Source organism: Leptinotarsa decemlineata, unplaced genomic scaffold, assembly GCF_025532065.1.
Source record: "Leptinotarsa decemlineata unplaced genomic scaffold, Ldec_3_MD MMD2_tig00003348_RagTag_RagTag, whole genome shotgun sequence".
NCBI classification, from domain to species: domain Eukaryota; kingdom Metazoa; phylum Arthropoda; class Insecta; order Coleoptera; family Chrysomelidae; genus Leptinotarsa; species Leptinotarsa decemlineata.
The window spans coordinates 3,549,338-3,563,448 of NW_027412588.1; the positions used below are offsets into that span (position 1 = coordinate 3,549,338).

General features: G+C 31.1%; 1 protein-coding gene across 1 annotated transcript; it reads right to left on the bottom strand.

Moving 5' to 3' along the window:
• Positions 1–457: 457 nt before the first annotated feature.
• Spp (Signal peptide peptidase) lies at positions 458–13,433 on the bottom strand. The gene is made up of 5 exons (XM_023162146.2): positions 13,187–13,433; positions 12,963–13,132; positions 10,898–11,256; positions 7,868–8,177; positions 458–749 (listed from the first exon to the last, which is right to left on the bottom strand). The coding sequence occupies exons 1-5, from the start codon at positions 13,373–13,375 to the stop codon at positions 665–667; spliced, it is 1,113 nt and encodes a 370-aa protein (XP_023017914.2). The 5' UTR covers positions 13,376–13,433; the 3' UTR covers positions 458–664.
• Positions 13,434–14,111: the final 678 nt, after the last annotated feature.

The following is a 14,111-nucleotide window of genomic DNA, read 5'->3' on the forward strand; positions in this document are numbered from 1 at the left end:
AAGCTATCCTTATTTGTAGACCTATGAAATTGTGTCATTATATCTCAAAGGGACTAAGCAGTGTAATCATGAAAGCTTGCATGGGAAGTAGGGCCACTTCAACTTCATATGGATAACTCAGTCATCTTTCCATAAAACGTTAATGCATTATACATACCTTCCTCTCGAATCATTACCTCTATTTGTATAAACTGGCAGTGGCAGTTATAGTATGTAGTGTCTGTTAACCATACCTTCTCAACTCAAGTCTGACAACTCAACTTTGTTGGCAAGAATTAACTGTTATTGGATGGATATTTTCTATCTCTTTTCTCTACCAGATAAACATTTCATACAATATTTTTCATAACTGTAATTCGGTATTGCTTCTATTTTGAAACGACTTTAGTTAAGTTTATCTAGGAGTTTACAGTAACTGAATTTTCAGAAGATTTTGAAAAATAAATGACAACGAACATTACAAAAAAGGATTTTAATAGAAAACATAATCATAAATAACTTTAAAAACAATATGATTTGCACCGAACATTTTTTCAGACAAATACAACCAATATATATTTTTTCTCAAAGTGGAATATGAACTTTAGATTCAGTCTTTGTGCAAAAAATTATTTAGGACATCAAAAAACTTGGAAGATTTCAAATATGTTGTTTTCTGACAAATTTATTTAACTTTCTTGGCCTCTTGCTTTGTTTGCTTGTCTTCATTTTTCTTTTCTTCGGTTTTCTCTTCAGTTGAATCTTCGTACCTGTGTAAAACATCATTTGTAAATCCAAAATAGCTCTCGCAAACAAACAAGTAGGTGCTCCATGCAATAAATATTTATTGAAAATTATATTTTTTGGCTTTCTGCCAAAATACCACTGCTGAAATACCACTCTTAACATAATAGGTTCTGTTTTTGCTACAATTAAGATATCGTAGGGAATTTAAATCGAAGGTTATTAATACTGTCAATGTTGAACATCCTGGCTGAACATGAAAAATTATCATTATTAATCCAATTTCGTTGACATGTATCAAAGTAACCCGACTGTATTTCAAATAGAATGAATGAGACCTGTCACCCAGATGTTAGATATTTTCAATGTCATTGTGACAGAATTGATGTGTTTCAAACAGTGGATATACGATACTGGCTGTGATATACACCAAACAGTGATTGAGTAATTTTTCTCCAGATATTTGATAAAATTCAGTAGGTAAATTCATCACAAAAATGTTGGTATTGTTCGTATTTCTCACTAAACACATTATCAAATTTAGTGCATCAAAATTATCTGCAGACTTAAGCAAAGTGCATAATAATTTATTGTTCAAAATAAAAGGTGAACTTTGATACAAAAACGCGGAAAATATAACCGTATAAAAAACAAAAGGGATGAAATTCTATTAAGAGAATTGTCCATGGGACAAGATTGACGGCGGTGTTATTCTTAAAAGGATTGATTACCAATTTCTGTAGAGAAACCATTATAAATTCAAAAATTATCTAGTTCGTATAGTCAGACAAAAACTCAAAATGACTATTCATTTCAAATGTTGTAAAAGCAAAGAGTGCCCAAATTTTTATTATGCTCATTCAACCTACTGTGTAGGTATATTCGAGACTGGCTTGAACGTTTAAAGTTCATTTCTTTAGATTTGTTTACTGCCAGTCTTCAAGCATAGCCCACTGACTAATAAGAAAGAACAAAGAAGATGTCTACATAAGAAGACTGAAAAAAGCTTTAATCGATTTTCAAGATGAAGGTGCCAGATTAGAGAAAGAAATTATAAAAAAGATATAAAACCATGAACGCGAACTGACAAAACTTACCTTGGAAAAATACGATTTGATACTGATTCAACTTCAGATTTAGATTTTAGTGAACTCATCGAAATTAACAAAGAAATGCTAATATCAACAAAAAATCTCTTAGAACACTAGTTAATATAAAAGAAATTGAGAATGTGGGACAAGACATGAACTGACAAAACTTACCTTGGAAAGATACGATTTGATACTGATTCAACTTAGGATTTAGATTTTAGTGAACTCAACAAAATCAATAAAGAAATGCTAATATCATCAGAAATTCTCTCAGAACATTAGTTAATATAAAAAAATCGAGAATGTGAGACAACACATTTTTTTACTGAAATCAGAAATGATTCAAAATTCAAAATGCAATATTTAATTCCAACCAGGACCTAGCTCTTCAAGAAGACACAAGGACGAAAAGTTATTCAGCAGGAAAAGTTAGAGAGAAATTGAAGTATGCAACCTCAAGTGAAGTTTCAAGAAAAAGTCGTAGATTAACAGATGCCGACATAAGGAAAAAAGGGCAGCTTCAAACGAATTCTATGTAAATCAGGGCATTCTGAAAAACCAAATCCTTATTTAATGTGATGACTTTGGATATGGTTTTGGAAATATGTCGACTAAAAAATATAGAGATAAATTAACTCGGCAATCTACTGTCAAACCAGAAACATTATTTGAATATGTATTTAAAGATATTGATATTTTGAATCTATCAAAAAATTCATCTTACATTATTATATTACAGTTTTGGCAGGGTCAAATGATTTCAGGTTGAGTAAATATCCTATGGAAAGAATTACAGCGTTGATGAACTTAATCATTAATTGAATATCGGACTAAATGAATATGTTAATAAGTTAAACTGCTATGCCGAAGATATACCTCTTTCTTGGAGATTACTAGGTTCAAGGGTGAAAAGCTCAATACTCATAGCATTGCAAAAAATGCTTCAAACATCATCCTAGGAAAAAATCAAGAGAATAACTTGAACTTTTTCCATATCAGTAACGATTTTTCAGTAGGTTCAAACTGTTCCTGCTCTCAAAAAGAAAAATTTAAAAACCTATAATGACTATGAATCTCTGGCGAATGAGTCACTAAAAAAAAATTTACTTTTATCATTTGACTTGAGTATGCATGTTGGTCCAGACACGCGCGTTTCTCGATTTTCTGCTTCACACATTGATTATATTTGTAGTAATTTAGATAAGCAAAATGTGTCATGCAGTTATTCTGTCTAGAATCTAGATTATCTGAACATGAAACAGTAACGTGTTTTATTCTTTCAGAATCACCAAAAAACATACCATAAGTAAGCATGGGAGATTGTTCAGTCGTTCAAACTACGATAGGTTCTATTAGAATTATCTCTGGACTGACTAGGAGACCACAATGTCCGAATATGATTGATTTTTGTTTTAATGAAATGAATAAAAACACTTTTGTACAATTACCACTGGTAGATTTTATTTATATGACTGGTTTCGGGTTTGACCCCATTATCAAGTTTTATACTTAACAATGGAGTCAAACCCGAAACCGGTCGTATAAATAAAATCTACCAGTGGTTATTAGACAGAAGTGTTTTTATTCATTTCATTATGTGATCATGAATTACCATAAAATAAACAAGTCATCAATCACACATATTCATTTTTGTCATTTCACAATGTATTATTGGAAGTGTTTGATAAGTGAAATGGTTAAAACATGAAAATGGATAAATCACAATATTCCTCTCATTTCACTAATATCAACCCCAGCTGATATTATTGAGAAGTTAGCCAAAAAAAGCTTGAATGAATTCTTGAACTTGCACAATAGTTTGAGCCACAATTAGTTTGGGTTCCAGACAAAAAATGATACATATGATGCAGTTTTCTCTTCAATATTTAAAGTTTATTCAGTAATAAATGCTGGTGATGTAACCAGAACGATTTTTTGCATTATACATGAAATATTACTAGAAAAACTTCATTGAAACTGCTGTGAAGTGGCGACATACAATTAGTTTGAATCATATCTTTTCGGACGAAATCAGATGAGAGCAGAGCAATTATAGTGTACCACAGGGTTCTGTGTTAGGTCCGGTTCTGTTTCTATTATATATCAATGACATCAGTATGACTGATCTTTCTGGCAGTTTCACTTTGCAGATGATACGATGATAATATTGTGGAAAGAAAAAACCTCATCTGAGTTACATGAAAAAGTAACATCAGATTTAGAAAAGGGAAAAAGTTGGTGAGACGTTAATTTAATGTTTCAAAAACAAATAATATTATCGTTCAAATGCTTGTTTGATGAACAATAGACAATGATATGTTACAAAATGATTTAAATAATAAATTTCTTGTTGTTTTCATTGACAATAAGTTCCAATTTGATGAAAATGTCAGACAACTGAAGAGTAAGATTGCCTCCAGATGTTATTCAGTGAGAAAAGTTCTAATAAGCTCGGTTTCCACACATGCGAAAACCGTTTACCATGCACTAATTGAATCTGATACACTATATGGAATACCATTTTGGGGAGCATGCAATGCAACCCTTCTTTCTTCTGTGATGATACTGCAGAAAAGGGCTATGATATGTTTGTGCCAAGCCAAGTCTAGAGAGTTCTGTAGAAATCTTTTCACTCTCAATAGTAGAGTAGAGTAGAGTTTATTCTCTTGTGTGACAATTAAAAAATTGTATACAGTCGTCAAAAAAATAGTAAAAGGAAAATTTTGTACTTGCAGAAACAAATTTTAAGCTATTTAAAATGTAAAATAAAGTTATATATATATATATATATATATATATATATATTTATATATATATATATATATATATATATATATATATATATATATATATATATATATACAAAAATAACCTATGTAAAATAGTAGGAGAACTTAGTTATAATACATTACTGTTACTTAGTCATGTTCCATTAAAGAAGTGTATGAACTCTTCACTTTTATAAAACACATTTTCTTTAAGAAAACTTTTTACCCTTTTAGCAAATTTAACTAGGACTAGTTCCTTTCACTCGTTTGGTATCATATTGTAATATTTAATAGACAGAAATCTGAAAGAGTTGAGATTCTTGGATAAGCGAATATACGGCACTATAACGGATTTATATCTGGTATTATATTTATTTTGAACAGTATAACTGGAAATGTTTTTCTTGGCAAAAAGTAAGCATTCATAAATGAATTGATTAGTCACAGTCAATATACCTAGTTTTTTGAATAGTGGACGACAACTTTCATCAAGTTTTGAATTTGTTATTACTCTTATTGCCCTTTTTTGCATTATGAGAATTTTATCAACATGTGCCGATCCACCCCATAAGAGAATTCCGTAGGACATGGTACTGTGAAAGAGACCGTGGCAGGCTGTGAGAACAACACTTTCATTTACAATATCTCTGATATTTCTTAAGAGATAGATGGAGTTAGCTAATTTATTTCTCAGATTGGTTATGTGAGCCTCCCATGTCAGCTTACAATCTAATGTTAGTCCCAGGCATTTTACCGGCAAATTGTCCTCCAGGGTTAAGTTGTAATTCAGAGTAAAGAGTAACGTTTTTGTTTTATCATTATTTAGACACAATCTTACATTCGTGAAATATTCCTGAGCACTTTTGAGGGTGTATGATTCAATATTCTGATCATAGTTTCTCATTGAAACTAGTAATGTGGTATCATCAGCATATTCAACATGTTTTGACGATAAGAAATGATTTATGTCATTAACATAAATAATAAATAGTATGGGACCTAAGATTGAACCCTGGGGAACCCCCCATGTAATTTCCATTTTGGATGATACCTTTCCGTTTGAGGAGGTACACTGATATCTTCCTGTAAGGTAACTCTGAATGAATGAAAAAGCATTTCCTCTGACACCATAACTTTCCAATTTGATTAAAAGAATATCATGTGACACACAATCAAAAGCTTTGGAAAGGTCCAAAAAAGATGCTAGTGTCACATTTCCTTTCTCAAATTCATCTGTGATGTGAATAATCATATCTACAAATGCAGTTATAGTAGACTTTCCCTCACGAAATCCATGTTGTTTAGGGTTCAGTACATTTTTTCTCTTTAAAAAGTTGATCAGTCTGATTTTATAAGCCAATTCAAGCAATTTTGATAGAATAGGACTAGGGAGATGGGTCGGTAATTACTGATATTATTTTTGTTACCCTTTTTAAAAATCGGTATAACTTTGGATAGTTTAAGAATCTCTGGAAAAACACCTTCTGCAAAACAGGTATTGATGAAAAACGTTATGGGGCTGATTAATTCGTCTTTTGCAAATTTCAGTGAGTCGCTATTTAGCCCCTATATATTTCTTGACTTTGATTTGCTTAATCTGTCAATCACGGTAATTATCTCTAATTCTGTTACCGGAGTTAAGTAAAATGAAAATGCTACACTGTTATTCTGTATTGATTCGATATATGTATCGCCATTAGACTCTAATTTTTGGACAATTTCCTTGTCAATGTTACAAAAGTAATTATTGAAGTCATCCAGCAATATTTGGGGGTTAGGAGAAGTGATCATACTAGGTTTTATGAGTGACCATGCCATTCTTTGCTTATTTTTGCATTCATGATTAGGCGTGAGTTGTGTGATATTTTTTCAGTCTTAATTGCTAGTCTATACCGCTTCTTCATTTCCCTATATATTTCCCTCATAGAGGGGTCATTTTTAGTGTATTTTATTCTTGGTTTCTCAAATTTCTTTATTTCTCTGATGGGAAAAGCTGCTTCATAGCTATTAATAATGTTATTTGACAAAATGCTGCACATCACCTCAGTATTGTTAGTTTGATAAAATTCTTTCCAATCACGGTTTGACAAAATTAGTTTGTAGTTATTAATATTATTTGTATTTATTACTCTATGTCTCATTAGAATATTGTTCCCAACAGAAATGCAACTATTTTTATATTGAAAACTTATACATTTATGATCTGATAAACAAGGTTCATATGTACTGGCAGAGCTCTGTGCTTCATCAATGTTCGTAAAAATATTATCTATTCTGGTAGCAGAAAATTTTGTTACCAGTCATTGGACTGTTTATTCTGGATAGTTTGTCTGATTTACAAACAAAAATCAAAGTTTTGACTTTGGTTCCACGCCTCATGACCTTCGCAGTAGTAAGTATAGTTTCAGACTCCCAATTTCCTCCTCGAATTTAATTGAAGATTTGATACAATATAATGGAGGGTAAATTATTTAACCACTTACCATTGAATAGTAGATCTGCACACCTAAGCATATTACAATTTAAAAAAGTAGTGACGATTCTCTCACTGATAGACCCTATTGTAGTTTGAGCAAGTATTTTAATGGAACTTTTTAAAAAATGTTTATTTTATATTTATTTTTCACATTTTTTATTGTATTGATACTTTTATGTAATCATAACTATCCTCATTTTGTGTATTGTATCTTTATGAACAAATTTTCATCTATTCATTTATAGTCAAAAATGCATTATTGTCATAAAAGTGTTGGTTTTGCTCAAGAACCAAAACAATCTTATTTTACTTTTAAACACTTTTACGACAATAAAGCATTTGACTATAAATGAATAGCTGAAAATTTGTTCATAAAGATACAATACACAAAATGAGGATATTTTATGTTATATATATATATAAATAAATACATAAATAAATATATATATATATATATATATATATATATATATATATATATATATAAATAAATAAATAAATACATAAATATATTATATATATATATATATATATATATATATATATATATATATAAATAAATAAATAAATAAATACATAAATATATTATATATATATATATATATATATATATATATATATATATATAGAGAGAGAGAGAAGTAGGAAGCTGAAAAGGGATATTTTATGTCAAGTTATTTCTCAGGGATATGAGAAATAACTTGATAGAACATTTTATTCTAAAAAAACTAGTTGCTTTAGCAATCATTTTGTTTCTAGAAGCTTTGCCAGATGAAATTTTCACCGTTTACACAAAATTTTCAACTTACTTGAACATTGCAGTTAAATCTCCTTTTAGAAGAGCTAATCCAAGTGGTGTTCCAATGCAGGCAGGAACTAAGTACAAAAGAGCAGGCTGTGCATGTTTGAATACGTGCATAACGAAAATCGTCGCCATCAATCCCAGAAAATAAGCAATAACGGAAGCATGAAAGTAAGTCTTGGTTTGCCTCTTCAAGCTGTGATCGAATCTCAAAAGAAGAGCAATGAAAATACCAGGAATAACAATGTCGCCTAATCCTAACATCGCAAAGTTATTTGCCGACATGCCATTCTGGAGAAGATCTTGTGGAAAGACAACTGTAAAAAAATACATATTTTACAATGATTATTTTATTTGTATCATTTCCAGCCGATGAAAACTCACAATTAGCTGGAGTTATCTTGTTCAATTTCGATTATACAAGCTAACTCAGATTAATACAGTCAAAGTTTAGGTAGAACATAAATTTGAAATTCGCAAAAACTCACATTTCTGGGGTTCATTTTTTATGTTCCTATGCCATTCAATGAGTACTTTTAAAAACATACATTACCAACATCACACGTCTCAAAATTTCTGTACAATTACAAATAATTTCAGTTTGACCAGTGGCGGCTATAGAATTTGGTTCAGGGCATAGGCATAAATTGGAGGGGGGCACCGGCGCAATTGCCTCCTTACCTGTATTATTCAGACTGTTACTGTTATTGGCCATTAGACGCAGGTCTTCATCACTCAGTTTATTTGCTCAATACTTCATTATGATGAATGTAGCACTAATAAGAAAAGCTTTATTCTTATATTATTTATATGCAGGTTTCTCATATATGGTGGTAGATGATTGAAGAGCCATACAGGCACAGTCATAACACTTATAGATGATTATTAGACGATACTGTGGCATGAGGAGATTGTCGTATTTTGTAGTCACATATTCATTGTTGCAATTTATGAATCATTTTGATGTAGACAAGACATGGAAATATGTATAAAGCTAGAATAGTGAACCTATTAAATTTTTTGAATGATAATGATGAGTCCATTTTATTTATCTCAAAATTGTTTTCAACAAGTAGAAGTGGAACTTCTGGCGTAAAATAAAACTAAAAACAACCACTTTTCTTGATCACCAGAAATGCAATAATCTTCTCAACGCACGTTTCACCAACCAAGTTGGCGACTTCAGGAGATGGAAAAAACCAGTCTTTGATTACTGTGATTCTGTTCTGTTTTCTTTTAACTCCAGTAAGACATATCAGTTGTTGAACTTACTCATTTTGATGAATGTAAAAAAAACAAGTGGAGAATTTGCAAACCGAACAAGGTCTTACCTTATAACGGATTCCTAGTACAGGTAAGAATTGAGATAAAACCAGCTTTACAATAGTGGTTTTCTCATGAGTGAAATCACTAATCACCAGGCTACTGTCTGATCAACATATAAATAAATTCTTTTGATTTTACTATTTTCCCATTATTCATGAAAATATGTAAAAACTCATTTTGATGAATGTGATAAAAAAGTGGAGAAATTGCAGACCAATTGTTAGGAAAATGGTGTTGCCCCATTATGGTGAAACCACATATTTTTTTCACATACTTTCCAAAAAATTAAGATAACGCTTGTCAGTTAAGTTACAATCACAGATAGAATGGTCAAATAACCGGTCTCTATAAATTCCTGCTGAAACATTGAAACCTTCCTAAAAGCTCTGGACTTTTCGTGTTACCAAATAAGAATCGTCATCCTCTCTGACTTTATTTGATAACAATCAACAGCACATCATATACTCTACGTGGTATAGATTTATAAGACTATTTTATTTTAATTTTCTTTATGTAGGTTGATTTATTAGATATATAGATACAAGAATAGTTAACTTTCCAAGGTTAATATAATGTATAAAAATTGGGGGGTACCCGTTGAATAAATAAATAAATTTTGAAAAGGGTCATTCGGATGTTTCTTTTCCGGTTGAGGGTTTGTTCACGAGATGGAGCTATTACTAATCAATAAGCTATCTCTTTCATACATACAGTCTGCATTAAAATTAATCGAGTCTCAGATACTTTGATGCTTGAAACAGATTTTTCCTGCACTGATGCGAGTTAATACCTACTGCTTGATGAACGAGAAACATCTTCGAAACTAACCTCTGTGAGGTATCTCGCATAAATATCTCTCCCAACTACCTATGGTATAGGTAGTTGGGAGAGATGAATATTTTGCGATTTTATTTTGAATTATTAATTTTCTAGTTCTTCATATATGCTCAATATTGTGAATTGGACATTTTCCTTCATTTCATTTGAGATTTTATTCCCATATTTTTTTCTTGACAAACATGAATTCACAATTTACAGAAAATAATGATTTTTTTTAAATGCACAAAGTGGATTACCTTACAGGTGGAATGTAAATGTGTGGTAGATTATTTAAAATTAACTTGAAGTAAAACATATTAGAGAAATTGAGGGAGTAAATGACTAAACTTATTTACAGTATCTGTAACTGTAACAATTCATTTTGAAAGTGTAAATAATGAACTTGGGAAATATGGCACATTTCAAACAATATTGGGAACATTGAAGAAAAGTAGAGTCCTGTTGAAATATTTGAAGGTAGACAACTCTAAGATGGTAGAATATTTTGTTGGTCTTTTGAAATCTATTTTAGAGTGTACATATTGTGGACACTTAATGCCAACCTCCAATCCATTGTAGGATTTGTCTCTTCCTATATCACATGGTACCAGCCAAGAGAGTTTCAAAATGCATACACCGGCACATGGCACAAATATAACAATTTGTGTGCATTTCCATTTCTGTAAATTCCCTTGTGAGTAGAGAAGCCTATGTTCTCTTCTCGTTGCACTTCTGAGGTGATTTTTTAAACGTTTTTCAACTGTATGTATATTAGGTAGTTCCAATGTAGATGATCATTATTACAATAGTTTTTCAATATATTTTTACACAAAATGCTTTTATGATATTGATAATCCTATTTTTCTTGTCAATTTTATTTATTCATACTCACGTTTGATAGGTGCTTCAAAACTTTTTGCTACAGTAACCATTACATCTGTTCCAAAGACCCAAAAAATATCGTAGAAGAACAATCCACACAGTAAAATACAGCCCGTAACAACATTATTGAGGTGCAGTAATTCAACAGCATTTACAGAGAATGCCAATCCAAAAAGATTATTTGCTACCCAGTGTTTCTGAACTAAGTACCAAGCCCCAACAAGAGAGCATGCAGCTAGAGAAACTACATCATAAGTTGAAAACCTGTAGTCGATAATATATTGAGCAGCTTCACCTTCTCCTTGTTTGAATGTTATATGGAATGGAATGTTTGGTATTGCAGCTGGTACCAATTTACTGACAAGTGGGCTAGAAATGATTTGAAATTAGTTGTTACATAGCGTTTTTAATCTTGAAAGCATTTGTGGGTGCTTCTATGGTATGTATATTATCTTATTAATTAAACTTCCATACATTTTGCCTTTTTTTCATAGTTTTTTCATTTTGAAAAGCATCTAAGGCAGCTTATATGGTATGTTTTAAACTATTATCTTATTAAACTTACATAGAAATTTTGCCATTTCTAATTTCAAATGGCACAAATATTCCATTTTATGATAAAATAAAAAACTCTTTTGAAATTACTTTCATAATAGATTTGATTTTTCCAATATCAAATGGCACGAATACTTTTATCCAATGATAAAACAAAATATTTCTTCTGAAAGTACTTTCCGAAAAAAAAAACTTTTCGTGATATCTTTTTAATAAATCAGGGTTTACTGATTTAGGCCACTAAATGCTTCCATGTATCATTTGAAGTCATAAATCGATATACGAGTAGTAAAGTTTGATTCAAAATAGCCGATCTGGGAATGTTTCCTGATTTTTATTAAAAAAATAATTTTAAAAAAATCAATGACAGTGGTACTCAATCCTCAACCTGTTGTCAAAGAGAAGATTTTTGTGATTCTTTTGTGATATCATTTTCTTAATTTAACATCTATAACTTGTGTAGAGTATACATAAAATTGTAACAATTTTCTTTGCCTTCACTTAGATCAACATCACACTAAAATTTCATCCAAACACTTCAATGAAGTGTTTGGTTATTTAGTTTGTTATTTGTGATGAAATGAAGGGTATGGTAAATGTTGTTTTTTCTGGCACATAATAGTCTTGAAAATTAGACCGATATTTTTGTCAGCTGATAAATAAAAAAGTTGACTACTTTAAGAGCTAACTTTTGGTAATAAAATATTGTGAAATGATAAATTCTTTCCACAATCACATGCCAGCTGACTCTTATTTACCCATTTCAAATGTTTTCACACAATGAAAACTTCTATTTCACCATTTTTAGGGAATCATGTTCTAAATAATATACTGAATGACATCTTCCTGCAACTAGGATCATCAGTTTTCTTCATTGCCTGAAAACGCCAACTTTGTTGGTGAAACACACGTAGAGAGGACAAAGAGATCAAAGAAGGTGGCATTCCTTATATTTCTATTTCATAAAAAAGAAAATCATTTTACAAATTTTATTACAAATACTTGATTACTTTTTCATGATGTATCTCCGAGAATAAACCAAATCATCAAGTTTCAACTTCAGAATCGTGATCGGCGGATAAAAATACATGAATCTAATTGAAAATTTTTCAAAAAATAGTGTGTGCCAAAAAACGAACATTTACCAAGGCCACCGTTGAAAGAATAAGTTGTAAATCCACTTTAGGTACTTTCTATTTTCAACATAACCATTTGTTCTGGTATATAAGGATGAATTCAGGCACTCAGTCATCAGTCAAAATAAGAAGTTAATCATTAATTTTCAATGGAAACACTCCTGCAAGAGCATATATATTATCTTATACAAAATGCATACTCATAATACGTATGTGTACAAGTTATACATTTTAGTAGTAAATAATGAAAAATATGAATTTTGTAACTTGTAAACATAATTAAGATTGCTGCACGAGTCTACTGCAGATAGTGTTAAATGTCATAAGTAAATTCAATCCTAATACTTTTATGAACCTGTTATCTACTTTTAATTATTGGGTTACCTTAGTAAATGAGTGAGGGCTAAGACTCCTAGGAAAAAGAAGTATCCCGTCAATAATAGATTGATATACTCCTTTGAAAATAATTTGAAGACTATATAGAGTGCAAAAAGGGCACATGAAGCCATAATTGGAAATATTGCTGCATCTTTCTTCGTCATTTTCTCCGGTTTCTGAAACATATTTAACATTTAGAAATAAAATAGTGGCAAAAATATGGTTCATACATTTTCCTTATGGTAGACAACAGATCTATAGGAACCAAAGAATATGGGCAATAAAGCCATTATCACAAGACTTCCATAAGCTACAGCCATTCCTTCAGGGGTACCAGGAGTTCTTTCAGTGACATTTTTCGCCTTTTCAGCAACAGTTTCTGTAGCTTGTGCTAAAATTGAGTTATAAACGTTTGCCATGTTTTGCACAGAGACTTGAAAGATTGACTTGACGGCTGCATGAAATTTAAAACGTCATCAAAAACTATCTTTTTTTGACAGACGAGTTTAAAAGCCACGTATATTTAGACTATGGTCACAGACTCATCAGAAATATGGTTCGAAAAAACCCGACTAGTAACCAGGAGATTTGAAACCGTTACCGCAAGAGAGCGCCACCCGACGAAACAATAAAGAGGCAGCAGCTGCTGCGTTGTATACTTTTTGCTGTTTATAGCGAAGGGGCACTACCACTACCACTACCAAAACCACAGAATAGTAATTGTGACACTACTGGACTACTGACAGTGGTGCACGAAGTAGGGAAGAGTAATAGATACGATATTTGTAGGTATCCATTGTTTCATGTACGATATTCGATATATGTCTGTCGATATCATCGAATATCGATACTTTTCACAAAATTTCGTATCGTATGATGTTCCAAAATACAATGAAATCAGGGGCCCTATATAGGGGATATACGAAATTACAACGATTCTTGCCACTACGTTTATAATGTCATTAGAGAGAAAATAGCCCTAAATTTGAACTGATAGTTTATATATAATCCATTTGTTTTCTATTCGATACTTTCATGTACTTGGATGTGAAAGCTGAAAGTTATTAAAAAAAAACATCAAAACTTCAATATTTACTTCCTAATGTATAATAAACTTCTGATTTACCTCTTCATTCGTGAGTTGTTTGGAAATAT

Excerpts from the sequence above, each read along its gene's own strand:
- Spp (XM_023162146.2), bottom strand. The coding sequence starts at position 13,375 with ATGGCAAACGTTTATAACTCAATTTTAGCACAAGCTACAGAAACTGTT. Across the intron at positions 11,257-12,962 it reads GCCCTCACTCATTTACTAAG|CCCACTTGTCAGTAAATTGG; the intron begins GTAACCCAATAA and ends AATCATTTCTAG. Across the intron at positions 750-7,867 it reads GATTTAACTGCAATGTTCAA|GTACGAAGATTCAACTGAAG; the intron begins GTAAGTTGAAAA and ends TGTTTTACACAG.